This window comes from Lagopus muta, chromosome 13, assembly GCF_023343835.1.
Source record: "Lagopus muta isolate bLagMut1 chromosome 13, bLagMut1 primary, whole genome shotgun sequence".
Classification (NCBI taxonomy): domain Eukaryota; kingdom Metazoa; phylum Chordata; class Aves; order Galliformes; family Phasianidae; genus Lagopus; species Lagopus muta.
Window position 1 is genome coordinate 15,506,631 of NC_064445.1, and position 20,489 is coordinate 15,527,119.

At 47.0% G+C, this 20,489-nt stretch overlaps 1 protein-coding gene across 7 annotated transcripts in view; it reads right to left on the reverse strand.

The window, feature by feature from the left end:
• Positions 1–323: 323 nt before the first annotated feature.
• The window catches only part of GRIA3 (glutamate ionotropic receptor AMPA type subunit 3), a 145,180-nt gene continuing 125,014 nt past the window's right edge, over positions 324–20,489 (reverse strand). For 4 of the 7 annotated variants that reach the window (XM_048959396.1, XM_048959395.1, XM_048959399.1 and 1 more), the window contains 4 exons: positions 16,997–17,244; positions 4,076–4,190; positions 1,809–2,056; positions 324–1,412 (listed from right to left, as the gene is read on the reverse strand). In XM_048959396.1, coding sequence (XP_048815353.1) covers positions 1,811–2,056; positions 4,076–4,190; positions 16,997–17,244 — 609 coding nt within the window. In that variant the 3' untranslated portion in view covers positions 324–1,412; positions 1,809–1,810. Of the gene's footprint in view, positions 1,413–1,808; positions 4,191–16,318; positions 16,434–16,996; positions 17,245–20,489 lie in introns of those variants that run through there. The other 3 variants (XM_048959400.1, XR_007379643.1, XM_048959397.1) reach the window with 3 other exon arrangements.

Consider the following 20,489-nt stretch of genomic DNA (forward strand, 5'->3'; position numbering starts at 1 on the left):
GGAGGCTGCGGGTTGCTGGGGCAGGGCTGTGCATCTCCCAGCACGGCGGGGCTGCTCGGGGCGCTGCTCCCTGCTCCGGTTTGAAACTGTTGCCGAGAAGCATTTAGCTGAGCACACTGCGAGCTGGGAGGAACCCGGTGCGAGGCAGAAGCGGGCCTGGGAAAAACTAACCTGCGCTTCTCTTGCTTCGTTGCTTGATATTCAACATTGAATTAAAATGCAGATGCACAGCAAGAAAAGAGATATATGGTCTGAACCTAAACAGCACGTCGCTTGTTTTGTTTAAAGCCACCCAATATTGTTTTCATAAAGCACCTGTAGGTATGCCCGATGATAGAAAAACAAAGGAATACAATATTTCTGCCTGCACTTAGCTACCTTGTCAAGGAAATGAATTTACTGGTCTGGAAGCAGGACATGCAGTTCCACAGATTGCTTTCTCTTGGATTTACAGATTCACAGTCAGTGACCTTAGCTGTATTTAATGCACATTTTCTTTTCTTCAGGTGTTCTTTGCTGATATACAGAAGAGCTCCGACAGCTGAGAGCGGCTCAGAACCACGGGCGCCGGGTCCCGGGCGGCTGCGCTGGGGCCAGGCTGGGTGCGATGCTGCCGGAGCCGCGTGCCCACAGCTGCCAGCACCGCACCGCGGCCGCGCTCGGGACTCGAGTTCAGTTTCTGTGCAGTGGTATCAAAGAATGGCTTTTGTTGCACTGATTTTTTTACAAGATTTTTTTTTTCTCAATACTAAGATCTTGTTAGCAGTCCTTTCCTTTGCTTTTTCTTCACTTTCTTTCATTTCCTTTTCCTCTTCCGTCTTTTCCTCTCTTTTCTTTTTTTTTTTCCCCTTTCCTTTCCTTTCCTTTCCTTTCCTTTCCTTTCCTTTCCTTTCCTTTCCTTTCCTTTCCTTTCCTTTCCTTTCCTTTCCTTTCCTTTCCTTTCCTTTCCTTTCCTTTCCTTTCCTTTCCTTTCCTTTCCTTTCCTTTCCTTTCCTTTCCTTTCCTTTCCTTTCCTTTCCTTTCCTTTCCTTTCCTTTCCTTTCCTTTCCCCTTTCCTTTCCCCTTTCCTTTCCCCTTTCCTTTCCCTCTTCCTTTTTCTCTTCCTTTTTCTCTTCCTTTTTCTCTTCCTTTCTTTTCTTCTCTTTCCTTTTCTTTTTTCTTTTTTCTTTTTCTTTTTTCAAGCAAAGCAAGAATATTTCAGTGATGGTTTTGCATTGTTGTGAGTCTCAGAGTCTTCCATAAGGCACTGAAGGAAAAAAATCAGTTTTTCCTATTAAAAGTTCATTGCACCATCATCAATGCGTGTCATACCTGACACCTCGGCTAGAGTGCGACTGGCTCAGGTGGTCCAAATCCATGAAGTAGCCACATTCTCTGCTGCTTCTCCTCCTGCACGCTGTCAGAGCGAGGATCTGCAACAAAAACAAGACTTCATTTGTCTCCTCTGAGAAGACCTCATGAGACAGCAAGGAACCAACCTGCACGGGGAAGGAGGCAGCGTGGAGCTCTGACAGAGCGGGGAAGCCCCTGTCCTGCTTCCCTGCAGGCAGCACAGCAGCGCTGGGGGCCTGGGGCATTTCCCACCCCCGGGACGCTTCTCCATGGCTGCCCGTGCAGCTGTTTCTTAACAAAAGACGTGGGCTGAGCGAGCCACGGATTGCTGGGGAGATGATGCTGTGCTGCAGCCCGGAGCCCCCAGAGCAGCCTGCTCCTGTGCAGGGAAAGGCTCACTTAAATCCCCACAGAAGTTAGAAGAACACACAGAAGTTAAGGAAGAGGATTTCTAGTTGACTGGACCTTACTCGTACCCCTAGATTTTCACGCTTTCTGTGCCATACACATTGTAGCCTTCTCTGTACGTAGCGTAATTCTGGGTATTGGTGGTGGGAGCAGGCTTAAAGTTTTGGGTGTTCTTGGTGAGTTTCATTCGCTTGGACTCTGCCCGAGACTTGTAACAAAACTCGATTAAAGCCACCATCATGGCCAGCCCAAGGCCTCCGACAAGAATATAGAAAACCCCGGCCACATTGCTCAGGCTCAGAGCACTGGTCTTGTCCTAAGAGAAACGAACCACACCGTTAGTTTTGCTGTGAGAAAGAGGCAGACAGAAAGCAGGTTACTTTGCACTCAGTCCCAACAACGACCACACACGGTACAAACTTTCCAATCAAGTCCAAATCCCCCCCACCCCCACACAACCCAACAGCCTTACCCGCTGTGGTCACGCTGCGTGACCCTACTGGTGCCGCTGGCCCCACGGGACAGGGATGGCAGCAGGAGCTGCTCTGTCCTGCACTGGTTGCCAAGCAAAACCTCGGCCATGTGGAAGTCAATAGGATTTTTTGCCATTGGCTTCCCCAGGCCTTCACTGCCCCAGGGCAAAGCTGGAGGCCAGGGCACCTTTGGGAAGCTCTAGTGCACAGCCCAGGGCTACTTAAAGTAGCAGGTTCTTGCATTATGGAAGTAAACAGAAATACCCAAGCCACTAGATGCCTGGCTTTGGTGAATGTAGATATAACTAGTGAGATACACACTGCTAAACTTTTCTACCTTTTTTTTCCCAACAGTTTTAAAAAAAAAACAAACAACCCTAGGAAGATGGTCAGCTGGGCTAAGGTCAGGAGAGCCCTAAGCTAAGACAGCACCTGCAGGGAGCAGAAAACATTACTGCAGCACAAAATATTCTGCCTGGGATTTGCATCCCTTCAGGACATGGCAAATAAAGGGGCGGGGAGAAGGCTTTCATTTTAAAAACCAGGATTTTGTAATGAGATTAAGCAAGAATACAACCCTTTTGCTGCTGCACATGGGAGATGCTGCTGGTTCATGCCTGAGCTGAAAGGCTAAGTAAGCCCAGGTGTTCCCAGACAGTGTGTAGCTATCTCCAGGGGCATCCAACCTTCCATGTACTCAGAATAAAGGAGGATGCACTTTGTATGTGTCTGTCTTGTATCTAAATAGGCAGTTTAGATAGATAGATGCATTTTAGCAAACAGCCTGCGCTGAGATCTGAAATATTGCTCATTTCTGCCTCTTGCCAATTGCTGCAGGGACTCTGCTCAGATTCCCTTCATCTCCCAGAGCAGATCCAGGACTGTACCCCAAGCAGCCCCCAGCCCAGCTGAAAGCAGGGCAGCAGCTTGCTGGCTCGGTTGGAATGCTGAATGGAGCCTGACATGGGGAGGGGCCTCCAAATTGGGAGCATTTTGGGGGGATCAGTTACAGTGAGTGTTTCCAAGGGCACAAGGGAGCTGTGCTGATGTCAGCAGGACAACTCCTAGAGGTGCCTTTGAAAGCCTCCTTCACCCCGGTGTTGTTATCCTCAGTGGCTATATAGGCATTAAAGAAAAAAAAACAACAATGAAATCCTAATATAGCTTAAACTGAATGGCTCAAATGAGTGTTTGCTGCAAACCCAGCACGGCTGATGCAGCCGGACCTGCCCATATGGCATCCCCGTGGGACTGGGCACACAGCTGGCAGCGGCTGTGCAGCAGCAAAACGGGTCCAGGTGGAAAGGGAACGGCAGACAGAGTCGCCAAAAACAGCTCCAAAATTCAGCTAAACACATTTTGAACTGAAGAGGAAAATAGGGCAGGAAAGGAGCTTCTTCCTCACCAGGGCTCTGTCCTGAACTCGTCTACCCTTTGCAAGCACCTGACTGTTCTGCAGACTGAGCTCTATAGGATCTATGTTACAATTTTGAAACAAATTGCAGGCGTTCAATCAAACTGAAAATAATAGTAAGGAAAAAGATGCTGGCCTGAATAAAACACCCTGACTGAGAGGAAACTTGCAAATTCAAACGAGGGAGGCAGCTCCGAGCGCTCTGGGGGATTCTCCTTCCATGTCTGTGCAGCAAATTACTAAATAGCAAAACATACTTACAACTAAAGTCTGTTACTGCATCTAAGAAAAACTGCGGTCATTTTCGGAGACTTAACAATTGTTTTCTATTCTTTTCTTTCAACCTTCGAAATGCAAATAGCAACTTTTGAAAGTCATTCTCTGTACACACAAACAGTGGGTCAAAATGTGATTGCTAATCAGTACGAAAAGACCTTCAGCGACTGACCTTACTTCCGGAGTCCTTGGCTCCACATTCACCCTTATCGTACCACCATTTGTTTTTCAGCTTGTCTAAGATGCCTTGTTCACTGAGTTTCAATACTGCAAGGTTTACAGGAGTTCTTCACGTGGGAAATAACATAAATAACATTATATTATGTTATTTTATGTTATTCAAGCTTTAAACTACTTTAAAACTATACAAAGCGATAAAGCAGGGTTCCTGGCCACAAAGTATTTACACTGCAGGCAACTGGATCATCCCCTTAAGTTAACGCTACAGCAACGCTATATTACCAGGTCCTGCCCATATCGCTTTGAGTAATCGGCACTCACTGTTAAATGAGGGTAGGAGAAACAAAGCGAGCCCAATCGCCCCGTTGCCCAGCCCAGCACTGGCAGCAGCTCTGTGGCGCTGGAGGGCCCGGTCCACGGCACCTCAGTGGCACTAACAGACAGCAAGCCCAGCAGCCCTGCTCCAAACACCTTTGTGGCTGAGGGAAGGCTGGGATCGTGTGCCCACGCCGGGCTGTGAGCTTTTATCCTCGTTGACACCGTGCTGCTGTGTGGGGACCGCCGGTCCCAGCAACCGCAGGCTGCATCACCTCGTGCTGCAAGCAGCGAGCGGGTGGCTCACCGCTTGGAGGACGGCTCTTTCATTCGACATTTCATTTTAAAACGATCCGGTTTGGAGAGATTTTATGCAGTGCATCTCCCTGCTCTGAAAAGCATCGTGCGGCTGAGAATACACAAACAATGGGGAGAGGCTTATAAACACCTTTCTCGCTCCTCTGCACATTATACTGTGCAAATTTCCCCCTCCCCCCAGTCCCATTCCAAACACTATTTTTAATTTGCATGCCTTTATAAACCCCTTACGGAACACAGAGAATTTGCATAACATCCAATACATTATAAATTAGCTTTCACAACATTATACAGTACTGGGAAATGAGAAGGCTTAACATGCTAATTAGGGCGCTTTATTATTTTTCTTAAAGCCAAGATTGCAGTTAATTGTGCACACGCAACTGCTAAAAAGAAGTATATATATATATATATGTATATATAAAAGTAAACTAAAATTGTCTTAACCAAACAGAGGGGAATTTGCCTTTGCTGGTCACAGCCCCAGGTGGCCGCGCGGCTCCCCTGGCTCCAGCACTGAGTGTGCAGGATGGTGGGCACCCACCTGTACCAAAGTCCTCCACATGGAAAGGGTTGGGATCTGGGGGCAGATTCAGTCTTTTGCCCGGTACCCAAGATACAGGAAGGTTTTTCTGCGCTTGCTGCAGGAAGGTTTCTTCTCATAGCTTGATCCTGGCACCGTTTGCATTAGGAAGGCTGCATCCAAGCCACTGACACCCTTGGGCACAACACAGGTGGCTCAGCGGATCCCCTGCACTGTTTCTGGGTCTCTCTCAAAAGACGTTTCTTCATCTTTTCCCTGGGATGATGATGTGCTTTCCAGCTGCTTCTTTAATTAGGTCACTGTTCTGGGGCTGTACGGGATGCTCTGTGAGGTCCTTAGCCCCTTCCCTGGTGGATTCGGCTGCCTTTCCTCTGCCTTTAATTTATGATGGGATTCTTTTTCATCTTCCCTGTGTGGTTTCCAGACCAGCTGCTGATTAGTTTGGCTGCTTTTCTGAAAGTGAAGTTTTCAGGGGTTGAGATCTTGAGCTCTCTGTGCTCTGTATACCAGCAAAGCAAGCTGTACTGAGTGGGATCAGGCCGGCAGAATCCCTTGGTGTGGGACAGTAGTCAGGGCACAGACTCGCTGCAGTTTTCTTCCTCACCACAACAGAAGAATTTTGTTTGATTCTGTGTTTTTTTCACAACCAGATTTGGCTGAGCTCAGTGTAACCATGCGAGGTCGGAGCTGCTGGGCTTTCCCAGATGCTACTGAAGAGTTTGGTTGCTAATGTCCATGTAAGACTGCAAGTCTTGAGACAAGGGGAATGGTACCAGTAGCCCAATGCCGCACAACAGTGCCCTGCTGGCAAATTAAGCCATTTGCTACAGTTGATGCTTTCTAAGAGTCTGCTGCAAACACTATTTTACACCTGGGACAGAGACGGTTTTTACTGCTCTCAGCAGTTTGGTTTCCCTGCTCCTGGTCATGCAGGTGTTGGTGTGAGCACCCACCCCTTACAGCCAGAAGACATGAGGTGCTGCTCTGTCCCCACAGGCCGGGTGCCTCCAAGGTACCCACTGGCTCTTCCCCCAGCTGTGAGGGGCTCAGACCCCCAGGATGCTTTCTGCACATTTCAGCCCCTCCTGGCTTGGGATGGCAGCCCCAAATCCTGCTTCTGTCTGCACAGGACAGTGCTGGTGGTGTGATTTCTGAAAGGCACTGTACTTTCACTCTTTGAAGCCACCCCCTTGGTCTGTGTCCCTTAGGCTTCTGGTTCCGTTTCTAAATCCTGGCTACTTCCCCTCTAAATGTCAGAATTGCTGTGGCACCTCCTTGTCCCCTCCTGGCATAAACACAGCACGGCTTCCAGCCTGGGTATGTTCCCCATGCTTACAGGTGTGATAATCCCTCAAAAGAGTTGCTATGTGCAAATTGCAGAGCTTTTACTGCATTTCTGCTTTGTTATCTGATTATTTTTCCATTGCATGGATATGGAAAATGCTTTGAGACAGAACCCATCTTCTCTTTTTCCTTCTCTTCATGACACTATCTCCCTGTCTGAGGGACTTGCCCAGCTCTTGCTGCAGTGCCTCAGCACTAAGTTTCAGCTTAGTTGCAGTCTTTTTTACTCTGTTAAGAAGGGCTGTGATGTGGTGATTTTTTCTTTCTGGCCAGAATGAATTTGAAGTTGAAGAAAAGTAAATGAATTATCAAAGAAACAGTTCTTTATCAGACTCAAATGTTAGCAGGTAAAATGCGCTTCACAAATTATAAACCATAACAGGTTTTTAATTTGATTAATGACCTCTTATGTCCGCTTCTGTGGTTTTACCTTCACCTATAGAAAGCAGATGCTCAGCGCCAGATGCTATCCAGTGTTGTCACTGCATGCTGTGGGAGCACATGGCAGTGAAGCCCCTCGGATGGCTGCCAACACCGCCAGGCTGGCGCTTCCACTGCTCAGCTTCCCATTCCTGCCCACTGCAGTGATGTGCCAGTGCACTGCTGAACAACCACCGAGGCTGAGCTGCTTCTTGGAAAAGGTGCTTTTAGTTTATGAGAAGACCATCTCCATTGCCAGCCTTGCCAGGAAAGTGTCATTTTGCAGGAAGAAGTGGTGGGACACACTGATGGCCCAGTGCCTGGCTGGGCCCTCACTCATCACAGCAGAAGGGAACTATGGCCAGGGTGCTTCAAGAGCACAACTCAGATGTGACTGAAACACCTCACCCACTAACCCCAGATGCTCACCAGCTGTGGGGAACTGGTGCTTGTGTGGCATAAACTCTCTGCAACACTGCAGTTATGTTTATTACTTGCAATCAATAAAGATTTAAGATTGGAACAGCTTTGGATAATTCATATCCCATTCCATGCTCTAATTGATGTAATATAAGTGTTATACCCAAAAATGATCATTGCCAAGGACAGCAAATGAACGCTGCAGACAGCACACTGCTCCCTTCAAACCAGATGAAGCACTGCTCATGATTAATCTAGGATTTTTAGATGAAATTGCTCAGAAAAGAGCACCACAAAGAGGCAAACACTGAGAGGCTCCTGGCAGGACTCCATCAGGGCTGCACTGAGTGTCCCCAGCACTGGGCTCTCACCACCCAGCTTTTACAGACTTCAATCTGCAGTTGTTCCTTCACCCACTACCAGCCATCTTCTAATGTTTTATAGATGATCTGTGTGCAGGGTACATGGTGTTGTCTCAGCACTGTTGCTTGCAGCATCTGGAGAGTCCAAAAGTAGCATTTTTGGGAGCAGAGGGTGAGGAAGTGACCCACAAGCTGAAGGGAGAGCAGAACATCACTAGTGAGAGCTCTTCTGGTTTGGAGAGCATCCTTTTCTTTCCTGTGGCCCAGCTGGGGCCCATGGCAGCAGGGGCTGAGCTGCAGCAATGCCACCAGGCCCAGCCTGCTCCTATGGTGCCCCAGTGGGCAGCTTGGGAGCTGCTGTGTCCCCAGGGCCACCCAAAGGGGTGTTTGCATCTGCTTCCAAGGCTGAACACGAGCTGTGCTGAGGATAGGAAATCTGGGGCCAGTGGCAATGGGGATTCTCCTCCCCAGGTGGAGGGCTCCAAATGCACAGTGCACAAGGCCAGCTGGAGCCTGTCCACTGCAAACAAGTCTGGCTGAGTGCCTGAAGATGCCGTTCCCAGTGTACTCAGAACCACATCTCTCACAGCATGAAATCCTGAATAGTCCACAGAAGGTCCTTTTATTTTCCTTTCCAGATGCCAACAAACTCCGAGTGGAGAAGTCCTGTGGAAGCACGGATGCACATTAGGGATGTGGCATTTACAACCAAGCTGTTTGTGTTCTCACATACCCTGGCCCTGGCCATGTAGGGTGCATCAGGGTAAGCAACATCACAGCCAAGGGCACTCCTGGGCCACAGCTGCATTACACTGCATGGGCGCAGACCAGCCATAAATCTGGTGTAATGTATCTGGTGAGGCCATTTTTATGGCCAGTCTGTGAGATCCAAGCAACAAAAAGCCACGAGGTTTCTGGCAAATCTGTCCCTCTGAAGACAGCAAGATTAATGAAGAATGACATCCTCACTTGGTGCTAATGCCTTGCTGAGCAACACAAAATGCAGCTTTCTTGAGGGGCCTTCACCTCCCATGCAAATCTCAGTGACATGAAGGAGGAGAAAGCCCAACACTGCACCAGGTCTCCATGCGCACACTGTAAAGTGCTCATTCAGCTGGTTTTGCTTTTAATCTGTGTTCTTTCTTTCTTAATCCCTTTAATTTAGGAATCTGACATATTTAGAGCGCTCCAACACCTGCAGCACAAATTCTGCTTGTTTCTTCTGCCTGCAGCTGTCCTCACTGGCTGAAGCACTGCTGGAGTTGCTGACATCACCAGCACCCAGACACTGAGCTGGGCGAGGGGCACCGGCGGAGGCAGGCATCAACCCCAGCACTCCTCTCAACCTGACAGTGCACCACACAAATCTCACTAACGTCATTAAAATAGAAAGACAGAAAGAATCCAGGAAGAGACACCAAATCCAGCACCGTTCTCTGGAGGGCACTGCTCGAGGTTAAAGACCCGTCTAAATCAAATAAGGCACTTTATCCCCCCAGGCCCTATAAATCCTGGCCTGATCTGTAACTATTGAAAGGACTTTTTGTCAAATCTTATTACTGAAATAATTTCTGACCAGAGGGTGAATGCATTGCCCAAGCTTTCTGCTCTTTCCTAGATCAGCTCTCTCTCAAGATACGGTCTGTCATAATTTACCAATTTAGCAGCATCTCCATGCCACAGTTTCATGTTTTGCTCTGCATCCACATGTAAGGGATGGGGAAGATTTAGGCTGGAAATGGACTCGATATTAAAACGCTTTGTGCATGTTTAAAGCCCACAGTTGCAGGGCACTCGAAGCAGGCATGAGCAAAGCCCTGAAAACACAGTCATTCACTATTCCTATTTATGTTTGCCTCAGCAAGTGATCTGTATCTCACACTGAGCAGTGACTATTCATTACGAAAGCACCAGGTGTGTCTTTGTTTGCTTTTTTTTTAAGAAACAAACACTGGGTTGTACTCTGCCACCACTTCAGACCTCCAACATTCCTTTACACAGTTCATGACATCTTAGGGACTGAAATGTTTTATGGCTGGGCGGAGGATGGGACAGAAGAGAAAGCTGTCTTGTTCGAAAAGACAAAGAGCCTTCAAAATCAGAAGATTAAAAGTAGGCACCTCAAGCCCCATACATCCCCAGCCACCTAAGACATACGCCGCACGCTGACGGCTGGCGTTGTGCTCAGAGACATCAGTCACAGCGTTAAATCCTCCAGCAGAAGGGTTTTTTCTCACTCTTGCTCTCAGTGGCACAACCGGATGTGGTTCCCTTGCTGACGGGGATGGAGAACGGTGTCCCCAGGGGCTGTCGCTGACTTGAGATGTCAGGGAGGGCACAGCACTGCTTGCCTGTTTTCCGCCTCTCAGTACCGAAAGGTGTCACGGAATGAATTAGGATGCAAACAGTTCCATCAGAGCCAGAAGGCTGTGCAGGCAGTGCCTCGTGCTGCCGTTTTGATGTGGTACAGCAGCCTGCGAGGACTGCATCGATGCAGAGGGCATCTGTGGGCTGGCAGCTCATCCCTCTGCTCAGACAGCAGCTGCCTATAAGGAGAGCTTGCAGGCTGCACAGTGGCCATGTGAAAGCTACACAGATGATCTCCCAGCGGATGGTTTTCCACAGTTCCTGCTGAGTAGTTAGTAGCTGCGTTAACAGATGTTTGCTCTGGTCTTCATTCCTATGATTTTCCATAAAAAGTGTTCTTTTGGTCAATTCAAGAGATCTTGCTTACTATTTTTATAGGCACAATGGAGCACTTATTGCATCCTCATGGAACCTGTGGAGTTTTCCATGCAGGCATTAGATGTTCAATTTCAAACCAGGTTTTTGCTGGTGCTGTATTTGCTGCAGCGTGGAAGACGAGTGTGAATGTAGGGTGCCATCATCACACCACCAACACTTGTTCTGAACACACCTGCACCGAGCCAGATGTGTCACCACCTGAACCTGCAGAGTGTACGCTGTATGTGTTTGGCAGCAGCAACTGTCTCTAGGAAAGTATATTTATATGTTTCATAAACGTAGCTCAAATAAATTAAACTCTGTACTAACAGGATCATAATTTAATAGAAGTGCCAAGTGCTAATGCAATAATACGTGCATATTGGATTAGGAAATGCAACCCGTAACAAGTCACTGTAGTTCATTTGTAGCAGTGCCTGAGACTTGAGACACAGCCGTGGGGAGAGGGTGGGCAGCACTGCTGCCAGGCAGGAACAGCTTGATGGTGGGGCCTTCATGCTACGCTACAGCCAACACCATCTGACACAGCAATGTGGGGCCTTCCTGACATTACCTGCATCCTTCCTAGCCTGAGGGGATATGAGCAAGAGACTCGACTTACCTCGCGTGCAGGGTACCCCCTCACCTTTTCCTTCTCTTGCCTCTAGACATAGCCACTTTTTCCCCCATCTTCAATGAACTACTTTTCTCCTGCGATGGCTTCTTCTGCAGCTCCTGCTGCAGGTCCTGCAGCTCGGTCCGAAGGCACGCAGGCACCGTGGGACAGCCGTGTTGCTGGCATGAACCAGAGGTGTGCAAAGCATGGTTACAGTGCTGGTGCGCGCAGAGTGCCTGCCTCCATGCGAGCTCAGTGCTGGAAGGTTAGAATTACTTCGAAGAAGAAGAAGAGAAGCATTTATCTTTCCCTTTGTATTTTATGTGACAACCATTACCATTGGTGAGGAAAGAATTGAGTGCAGAGCTGAATGCAGGCATTCAGTGCACAAGTCCTGCTCCTGCCCTAGGAGCTCCACTTGGAGCTGCTGCGTTCTCCTTTCCCTTCTCCAGGCCCAATGAGCCCTGCCCCAGTTCTCCCCGCACTGATGCTTGCAATGCAGGATAAATGACTCATGCAAGAAATTCACGGAAAACAACTCTTAAGCACCACAGGTATTATCAAAACAAATGCATGACTCACAAGCCTTTTGCTGAGGATTCTTGTGGCTGTGAAGCAGAATGTGTGGTTGCTCCACCGCAGTCAGCGCTGCACAAGTGCATTTCCTTGTCAAGGCAGCAAAGCAAGTCCCCATGGCAGTTTTGCTGAGGGTTACACAGACAAAACAAAAGGTACACAGTCTTCCGATGCCAGCCCTGAGCCCAACAGCTCCTTCCAGCCTGGGCAACCCGCTTGCCCTCAGTCCTTATCCTGACTATCCTAGTGGCTGTCCCAGTAAAACCCATGGCTGTCCCATGAGCTCCACAGCAGCACAGAAGTTTCTGCAAACAAGGCAGGCCCCCTGTCCTTCTGGCAATGCTGTAAACGAGATGCTCCAGTGAACTCTTAAAGCACTAAGACTTCACTGTTGATATAAAACATACACAGTTTTGCTTCCTAATACGCTATAAAATAACAGCTGTCAATTAAGCACATATTTTGATATCTTCATCCAAAAGCGCTATTATCTTATTAAAGTACTGCTTTGCTCTGTCACTCAGTTGCACAATGCAATAATTTCACACTACTTTCCCAGCTCCGAGTGGGAATGATCTCCGTGCCACCACCGCTGGCTCTCACCAGCCCTTCCATCTTTTTCCAGATCATAACCCAGGCCTACAGAATGGGTGGCAAGTAAATTCACACCACTGAACGTAATTTCCAACAAATTGCTCAAATAAATTGTGCTGCATCTTTTTAAGATCACCATTAACCCAAATGTTTGCTATAAAGCACCGCACGTTTGGCAGTGGTGCTCTTTAGATGTCAGGTATCATCTAAAATGATGCCCAGCAGATTTCTTCTAAAAATATGCCACTTAAAAAATGATGCCACAAATGCTAACTGCTGTGCTGCAAATGTATCAAAGCAAAACAGCAGCGAAAGATGGGGGAACAAATCCCGTCTGCTAATGGCCCCGCTCTCGTCTCAGAAGGGCTGGGAAATGCAGTGCTTTACAGTGTGAGGCTCTGAGGGCAGGACTCAACTAGCTCTCTGCAAAAGTAATCTACTGATTAAAAGGGAATGACCAAAAAATGAAGCAGCGTTGCATCAAGTACCATTTCACAGACGCACTCCAAAAGAGATAACAGCCTAAAAAAGAATACATTAAAGAAATTAAGTCAAATAATTAGGAAGCACTCCTGGCATGTGAAGCTGGTAAAACGCTACGTTCAGACAATTTCCTTCCGTGCTGGTTGTCATTCAGCATTGCCATGAAAGTATGAGAATACAAGAAATGTCTCAACTGCAGAACTATAGAAATTAATCTTAGTAGAAAATTGTTCCTATGCAACTGAATAATTAGTTTCCCTTAAGTCACTCATCCTGCTGCTGCTGCCTACATCCTGTTTCGTCTTTTTCTCGTTAAATTCCTATTCAGCCATCACTGAGCTATGAGATGATAGGATTGTATAATAAACAAAATAATTAGTTTCCAAACCGGTAATATGTTGTAACATATTTCCTGGAATACATTTGTTTTATAACTGCTATTCTGTGTCCTCTCGCAACTGTGAACGCAGCTGACATGCATAAGAGGTTGAGAACATGGTGTAATTTTGCCACAAATCCAATGGACGAACCTAAATTCATGCTCATTTAGGAGAGCGAAGTGAACAGGTACAGGATGCTGCACCAGGTAAGTCAGTCACCCCACATATATTAACGTGTATCACACACCCGCTTGTGCTCAGAGGAGCCCAGCACTGACTGTGGAAGCCCCTGCCAGGGCAGCCCCAGCAGCCAGGACACTGCAGGGCAGTGCAGTGCCCACCATGCACTTGTCATGGAGTAGATTTAAACACTTCCAGAAAGGCCATTTAGCTCCTTCTCTGATTCGCACCGTAGGACTCAAAATCCTGTTGATACTTGGAGTCACTGGGTAATTTTCCAGTGGCCAGGAACATGTGGTAACAAGAGGTAAACTCACAATTACAGCTCAGAATCCCACAGCACTGTGTGCAGAACCTATATGCTGCACCACAGGAAGGATGCACATGGGAGGGAGCTCCACAGGATTGCAGTGGGTGCTGGCACAGGCAGACAAATACGTACTTACTCCATCAGCATGAGCTAGAGCTCAAGACCATACTGGAGGCAGGCAGGGTCGATGGCCTGCTCAGGCAGCTGCTCCCCAAGCCCAGGTCTCTACTGGCTAAGCTGAGAGAAGGGCTCTGTTAGCTTTGCCAGTAAAGAAAGCTGCCTCAAGCAAGCAATGGGCCCCATGTGGTCACCTCCAGCGGCCACCCACAGCCTGCCTCGAGCAGCGATTCAGCAGGTACTGCCAGTCAGTCATCCCCAGGTATCACCTCCATCATTCACTCAGTTCTCCCAGGTATTGCCTCCTTCATTCAGTCTCCTTCAGCATCTCCTCCTCCAAGGGAAAAGGGAAAAAAGAACAGCTCCAAAGTGACTCCCATGGGATCCCCTATTAATAAAGCCACGTTGGTACAGAGAATTAGCTGTGTAGATAGGATACGAGAGCACGAGGGCAAGCCAGGCTCTGGTGGGAGGACAGAGGGGAGCGGCCTGAGGCTGGCATGGATGAGGATGCCAATGTGCGCTGCCAGGAAGGCATCTGTCTGTCTGTACTCCTGTCCAAGTGCTGTGCAGCCTGAGCCTGCAGGATTAAATGCCCGCAGAATGCTGCCTCAAAGGAAAAGCCATTTTGCTGTAAAAAAAAGCCCTTTTTGATTTACTACATCTCCAGAAATAACAAGTCACCCTTCCCTGCCTGCCCATCACATTTGCTCCTCTGTTCTGGTGTGCCTCTCAGCATCCATCGAGCAAGGCCAGAGCTTGCTAATAAATGACACTGCTCTTTTAAAAGCTTCTTCGGCACAAGTAAGAATAGAAGAATGACCCTGCTCTAATTATGATCATTTTTGAAATCCTCTTCAACTTCCTCAGGGCTGCAAGCATTAGTTGCCTGGTTTTAATTCAATGAACTCAAAGCAGCGGAGTTCATTGATGCTGCTTCATACGAAAGTTTGCTTCCATGGAGGCAGTATTAGAAAATGCAGTGCTGGATCCCAGGAGAATATTAAACATTTAATATACCAGCAAGTCTATCATTATATAAAAATGCTGTATGAAGGATAAGCCACTGAGCTAAAAAGCATGTGAGAGCTCTGCAGGCTGCTGTTGTGCACTGCAAACGTGGGCATTGAACAAGCCAGGATGCAAGACCTTTTCCTTCCTTTTACTACTACTCAGTGGCTTTTGCTATGCCAGAGATGAAGAGCTGAGGAACTCCCTAGGTAGCTAGCTGCATGCAACTCACATTAATGGAATGAAGCAGTAATTTGCAGCGATTGTCCAAAACCGTGATTTACTGAAAATGCTGTTATTGTTGATCTTTGACCAAAGCTGAAGCATTTTTGTAAGGGAGAACAGAAGTTATTGTTCCTTAAGGAACTGACTTTACTATCACTAGCCACTATAAAAATTAATCTCAATTTTTTTAATATAAAACTGTATTTGAAAGTAAATATCCCGGTAATTCCTGTACCCAAGGTGACTAACAACATCCAACCCATTCTAGCTATTGCTTCTCTTTACCAGCTTAAGGATGTCAGCTGGCAACACCAGTTAGCTCCTCCAGTACAGGATCTCCTTTGAGCATCTCAGGGAGTGTGGCTCAGGCACAGGCTGCCTGGCACAGGGGGAGGCTTCAGCCCATGAACATGCCACACTGATGCCTCTGAAGCCAGGATTTTAATCCATATTCTAAAAGCACTGCAAACACAAGTGCAGTGCTCCTGTGTGCAGAAGGCTGGTCACTGTCATACACAGGTGACTCTGAGCAAAGCTACCCAAACCTTTCCTTAAGATTAATTTCCACTTCAGTGCATCATTTCAATGCCCTTCACTGCTGCAAACAACATCTCTTGCAAGCTCTAGTTCCTTATATGTTGCTGTTATTGCTATTACCTTGCCACTAATGGATGATTCCCGTCATTGCTTAAGTTTTCAGTAGAGCAACAAAATTGAAATTAAATTCCTTGGTAATTCCTGCACTAAGATGACCGATAATACCCAGCTACTGCCATTGCTGTGGTCAGTGCTGAGCCCTTACCTTGTGACCCCACGCTGGGCCAGCAGCCCCCCTACAGCAGAGGAAGCAGCTCAGTTCTGAGACCAGCCTCAGCTCTGAGGCCGCTAGCACAGCAGCCCATGTCTGCAGAGAGCCCCAGGCTGGTGACCAGCCCCAGCAGAGCATGGGGGAAGGAGCCCTCCTCAGTGGACAAGGTCTCTCAGAAGTAAGTCTAAGCCAACCTATGTCACAGAGGAGAGAAGCTCTGTGCTTAGGGCTGTGGTCTGGTCCCACCAGCACAGGGCTTGCTATCTGTTAGTTCAGTGAGGTTCGCAGGCTTGACCAAAAACTGCTGCCACCATTGAACATGGCTGTTTCTTTACAAGAGCTACTGGGCAAGTGAATGGCTTTTTTTTTTCCCCCATCGCAATGATTCGGATGGTTTTGATCAGCGTTTTTTTCCTTGGCGAGCACAATAACAGCCTTGCCGATTACTCTCCACTAAGGTACCCGATTGTGGTGACATTGAGGCTGACCTTGGAGTCACCTCCCCCGCTGCCGCACTCTCCTTTGTCGTACCACCATTTGTTTTTCAATTTGTCCAAGAGGCCTTGCTCATTCAGTTTTAATACTGCCAGGTTAACAGCATTTCTTGAAACGATAAAACATAACTTGTAAGAAAAATGCACAAATGCTTAGGAAATCGTAACGTATAAAAAAAGGAGCACAAGAGGACAAATTGGCTAAAATTTCACAGAACGTGGAGCTATAAAAATGTTTGTACAGCAAATACAGGGTTAAATATTGGAAGGTGGCATGGAGGATAACATTTGCTCAAAACTGAAGTGTGCGGGATGGGGAAATCGTCTTTGAGAAAAAAAGTAACAAGAACACCACATCATGCAGTTAACATTCGTCACGTATGGCAGGTTAACTCGGCTTTTACCATTTAAATTGAAAAAGCCATCGAACTGTAAAATTAAAACAGCAACAAACAATCAGAAAGGACAACACGAAGAGAGCACTAAAAAAAAAAAGGATGCATTAAATAAACGAAACCGTAATTTACCGTCTTATTTAACTCCATGGAATATTGAAGATTTTTAAACTTTAAAAGTTACCTCAAAATCCACAAGAAAGAAAATGACAACACAATACATCAGGGTAGGTGGAATACTATAACAACATGGATATTGTTATATTATTCCACCCACCTTAATGCTGAGCCTTTGGGGGTGGCTACCCCGTAGCCCTTGGAATCCAGGTTCCCTCCAACTTTCATGGTGTCGCAGGGCTTGCGCTGCTCGATGTACTCGTTCATCGTCGACTCCAGCAGGAAGGCAAACTTCCCCTTGGACTTGCGCACCCTCGCCACCCCATCCGCCGTGGTTTTGGTGAACACGGAGGGCTCGGCCGACTTCATGTAAGACCACATTTTCTCGTAGACGGCAATTTTTGATCTCTGGGAGAGAGGAAAGGAGGGAGGTGAAGGGAGGTCAGGTCAGCAGAATAAAAATGCTGCCCCAGCTGTCCTTCTGCAGGGCTCTGTACGCATTCTGTCAGCCAAAGGGAGGCTGCTTGACCCAGCATGGCCAGTGTTGGCAAAGGAAACCTCTCCTTTGCACATGAATCCTCAGCACTGGCTTTTGGGCTCACTCAGAGTTAGGAAATGCCAACATTTGCTTACTGAAAACTCCCAGCAAGGCACAAGCCTGCTTTTCACAACAGCAGTGGAAAGTTCATAATACAGTAGATGAAGCAGACCTTATGATGCTCAAACGAGAGCAATCAAAAAACCCCTTCTTCATAATCAAACTTTTCAAATTCAGTTTCACATTCCCCTAAAAGATCACAAATGCAAATGTTAGGAATGAGCTGAGAAAATTCCTAGTTAACTGCTTGTGTGTCATGTACATATTACCTCTGTTTTTTCAGGTTTCCTGGTTTTGAGACTGAGCCAATGCTGACAGCCTCCAGCTCAGCACACAGGCTTTGTGAAGCTGGAAAAGCAGAGAAATGTATTGCTTCCTTCATCCTCATCCCCTCCAGAGGGATTTAAACCACCCTCAGATGTTAAAGCCACCTCAAGACTCTTAAGCATTGCTATCTGGCACTGCCAGTTAAAACTTTCCTGCTTGGTCGATAGAAGGCAGTAATGCTTACTGTATTGCTCTGAAGTCTGGAAATTCCAAGGATTTATACAAGGCTTTCAGCCCAAGCTGTGGTTATCTTGAATTTATGCCTCCTACTCCTTGCCAGTTTCCTGTCCACAGCCTTCCTTGCAGAACAGGACTGAAGCACGCAGTAGCTAAATCTAGCTCAAATTTAACAAACTTGTGGCAGAAGACCGTTAATGTCCATCAGTTTGATGATTGAGACACGTTTCCTTTGCATTCAGACCAATTTAATGTGTTTTGAATAATGCAGTGCCTAACAACCAGCCCGCAAACATTTCATGGGAAGTAAATCCTGCCGTCACCGTTCCTCAGACTAAAACACCAGCTAGCATTGCTATGATGGAGTGCGAAGAGCATCGAGGGCAGGATTTTATTTTAATTATCCTTCCTGATGAGCTGAAAAATGCTAACCAATTAAAAGCAGCACCATCAACAATGGGAAATCAGAGCAATGCAATGTGGCTTCATTACGAGCTAACAGGCAGGGTGGGGTGCTAGAAGCAAGCCTGAGGGCTTTGAGGTGAATGCCTCCAGAGCCAAGGTTGGCTGCATGAGAGCACAAGGGATGCTGGGCACTTGTGCAGCATGGGAAGGATGTCCCTACGGGGCTCTGGAAGCTCCCCACAAGTGATGACTGTCACCTCCCTGGTGCCCTATGGGCAATGGTGTGCAGCTGTGTGAGGAGAAGAGCTGGTGGCAGCCCCTGGCGCGGGGCTAACCATGGCCAGGCCTGCCCGCTCCGCTCATGCAATTTGCTCACGCAGAAATGTAATAGAAACGGATTGCTTGGCCGACACAGGGACTGCATAAGCAGTGTTAATTCTGCTGTGTCCTACTTTCAAGGTGCTTGTCCTTACAACCTTAATCTTCTTTTAACATAAATAATACAAACGCACCTGCCCATTTGTATTTGCAACGGGCATCTAAAGGACAAAAGGAAGGTAAAAATGTGGCTTTCCTGCTTCTCTCTCTCTATCTCGTTCAGATAAAGTGGTTTGCCTTCAAAAACAGTGCATATGCTAAGTACGCTTCTGCTTGTTTTCCTCTGCAGAGCGTGCCTTTAATTACACAGATAAACCATAATTTCTTTTCCTTTTCATCTTCTAACCCACACTGGAATATGTCTTTAATAAGTTCTTTCATAGTCTTTCTAGCTGGCCTGACTACTAAAAGCAATTGCCAATACATCTGTGCATTGTTAATAATAACAGTTATCTGATGAGTGCCAACAGCGCAGTCAGAGCTGCAAATGGTCCAAACAAAGCTCCAAGGGCAAAGGGGGAACACAATCATCCATCATTCAGAAAACAAAATTCCACAATTAAAACATTTGAGATTACAGATTTCTTTTAAAATTTAACAGATAAACCAAACTTTATAAATTGCTCCCTTGCTCTTCTGAATGATCTGGTTAATAAAAATAATGATGTTTCTATATGATCATCATTGCCCACATCTTCTTCTGCCAAGTGGGGATTTTCACAATATCTTGTTATTAGCAAATTAACTAAATGAGTACAGCAGACTGGTCTAATCTAGTGTAAGCACATAAAAACATAAACCAGTAATGCCAACACTGAGTGGGAATAGTTAAAAAAAATGCATCAGACACACAGGTTTTGGAGGACCAGAGGCTTGGTGGGTGCTGTGGCCAAGGTCCCATGAGTGGGGATGGGGCAGTGGCACCACTGCACCCCACAGCACCAGAGCTGCTCTGTGCAGCCTGAGGCCTGGGCTGGCATTTGAGAAACCTTCCAGGTTTTGCTCACCCAGGAGACCCTATTTTGCACCTTCTCCACTCAATAAAATGACCAGTTAGCTAAAGATTGTCAAATATATGATGTGATGAAATAAAAGATGATGGCATTTTCAGTAAATGGTCGACTAATTTCTAATTGCCCCCCCAAAAAAGCAACCAACCAACCATATCAGAATCCCCCGTGTCACCCACCAGGGGGGCTGACAGCAGAGGTGCCTGGCATGCAAAGGATTTATGCTCCCAAGAGAGGTAAGGTTGGACAAAACTGCACTGCTGATAGGGTTCAGTGGCAGCAAAACATTTTCCTTCTCATTAAATGTTACTCTTAAAGAGATATTTAGAAAAAAAAATAAGCTTAAAAGCGAAGATGTAAGCCAATTCAAAGCCCCTAACTGCAATAACTCCCTGCACACTCTAACTCTTCTTTCATTTCTTTGATACTGCTCTCAAGAAGTCCGTCTCACACATTTCCTTGGGATTTCAAGGGGATATTATTACCATTTTTTCCTTAAAAGCAACATTTGCAGTGTTTCATCTGGGCCTTGGGACACATTAAAGCATCCTTTCATGATTAGAACCTTACTGCAGATATAAATAGAGTGGCCCTGCTTTGTCAACAACACTGCATCCCTTTGCAAGATGCAGTGTCCTGCAGAGCCAGTCCCCATTTTTAACATCGCTTCGCCTTCCAGTTTTCCCCCCTTGTGCATGTGTTTGGCTCCAGCAGCTCAAGGAAAGGCCAAACTGGCTCAGACTGCCAGCATGTGCAGG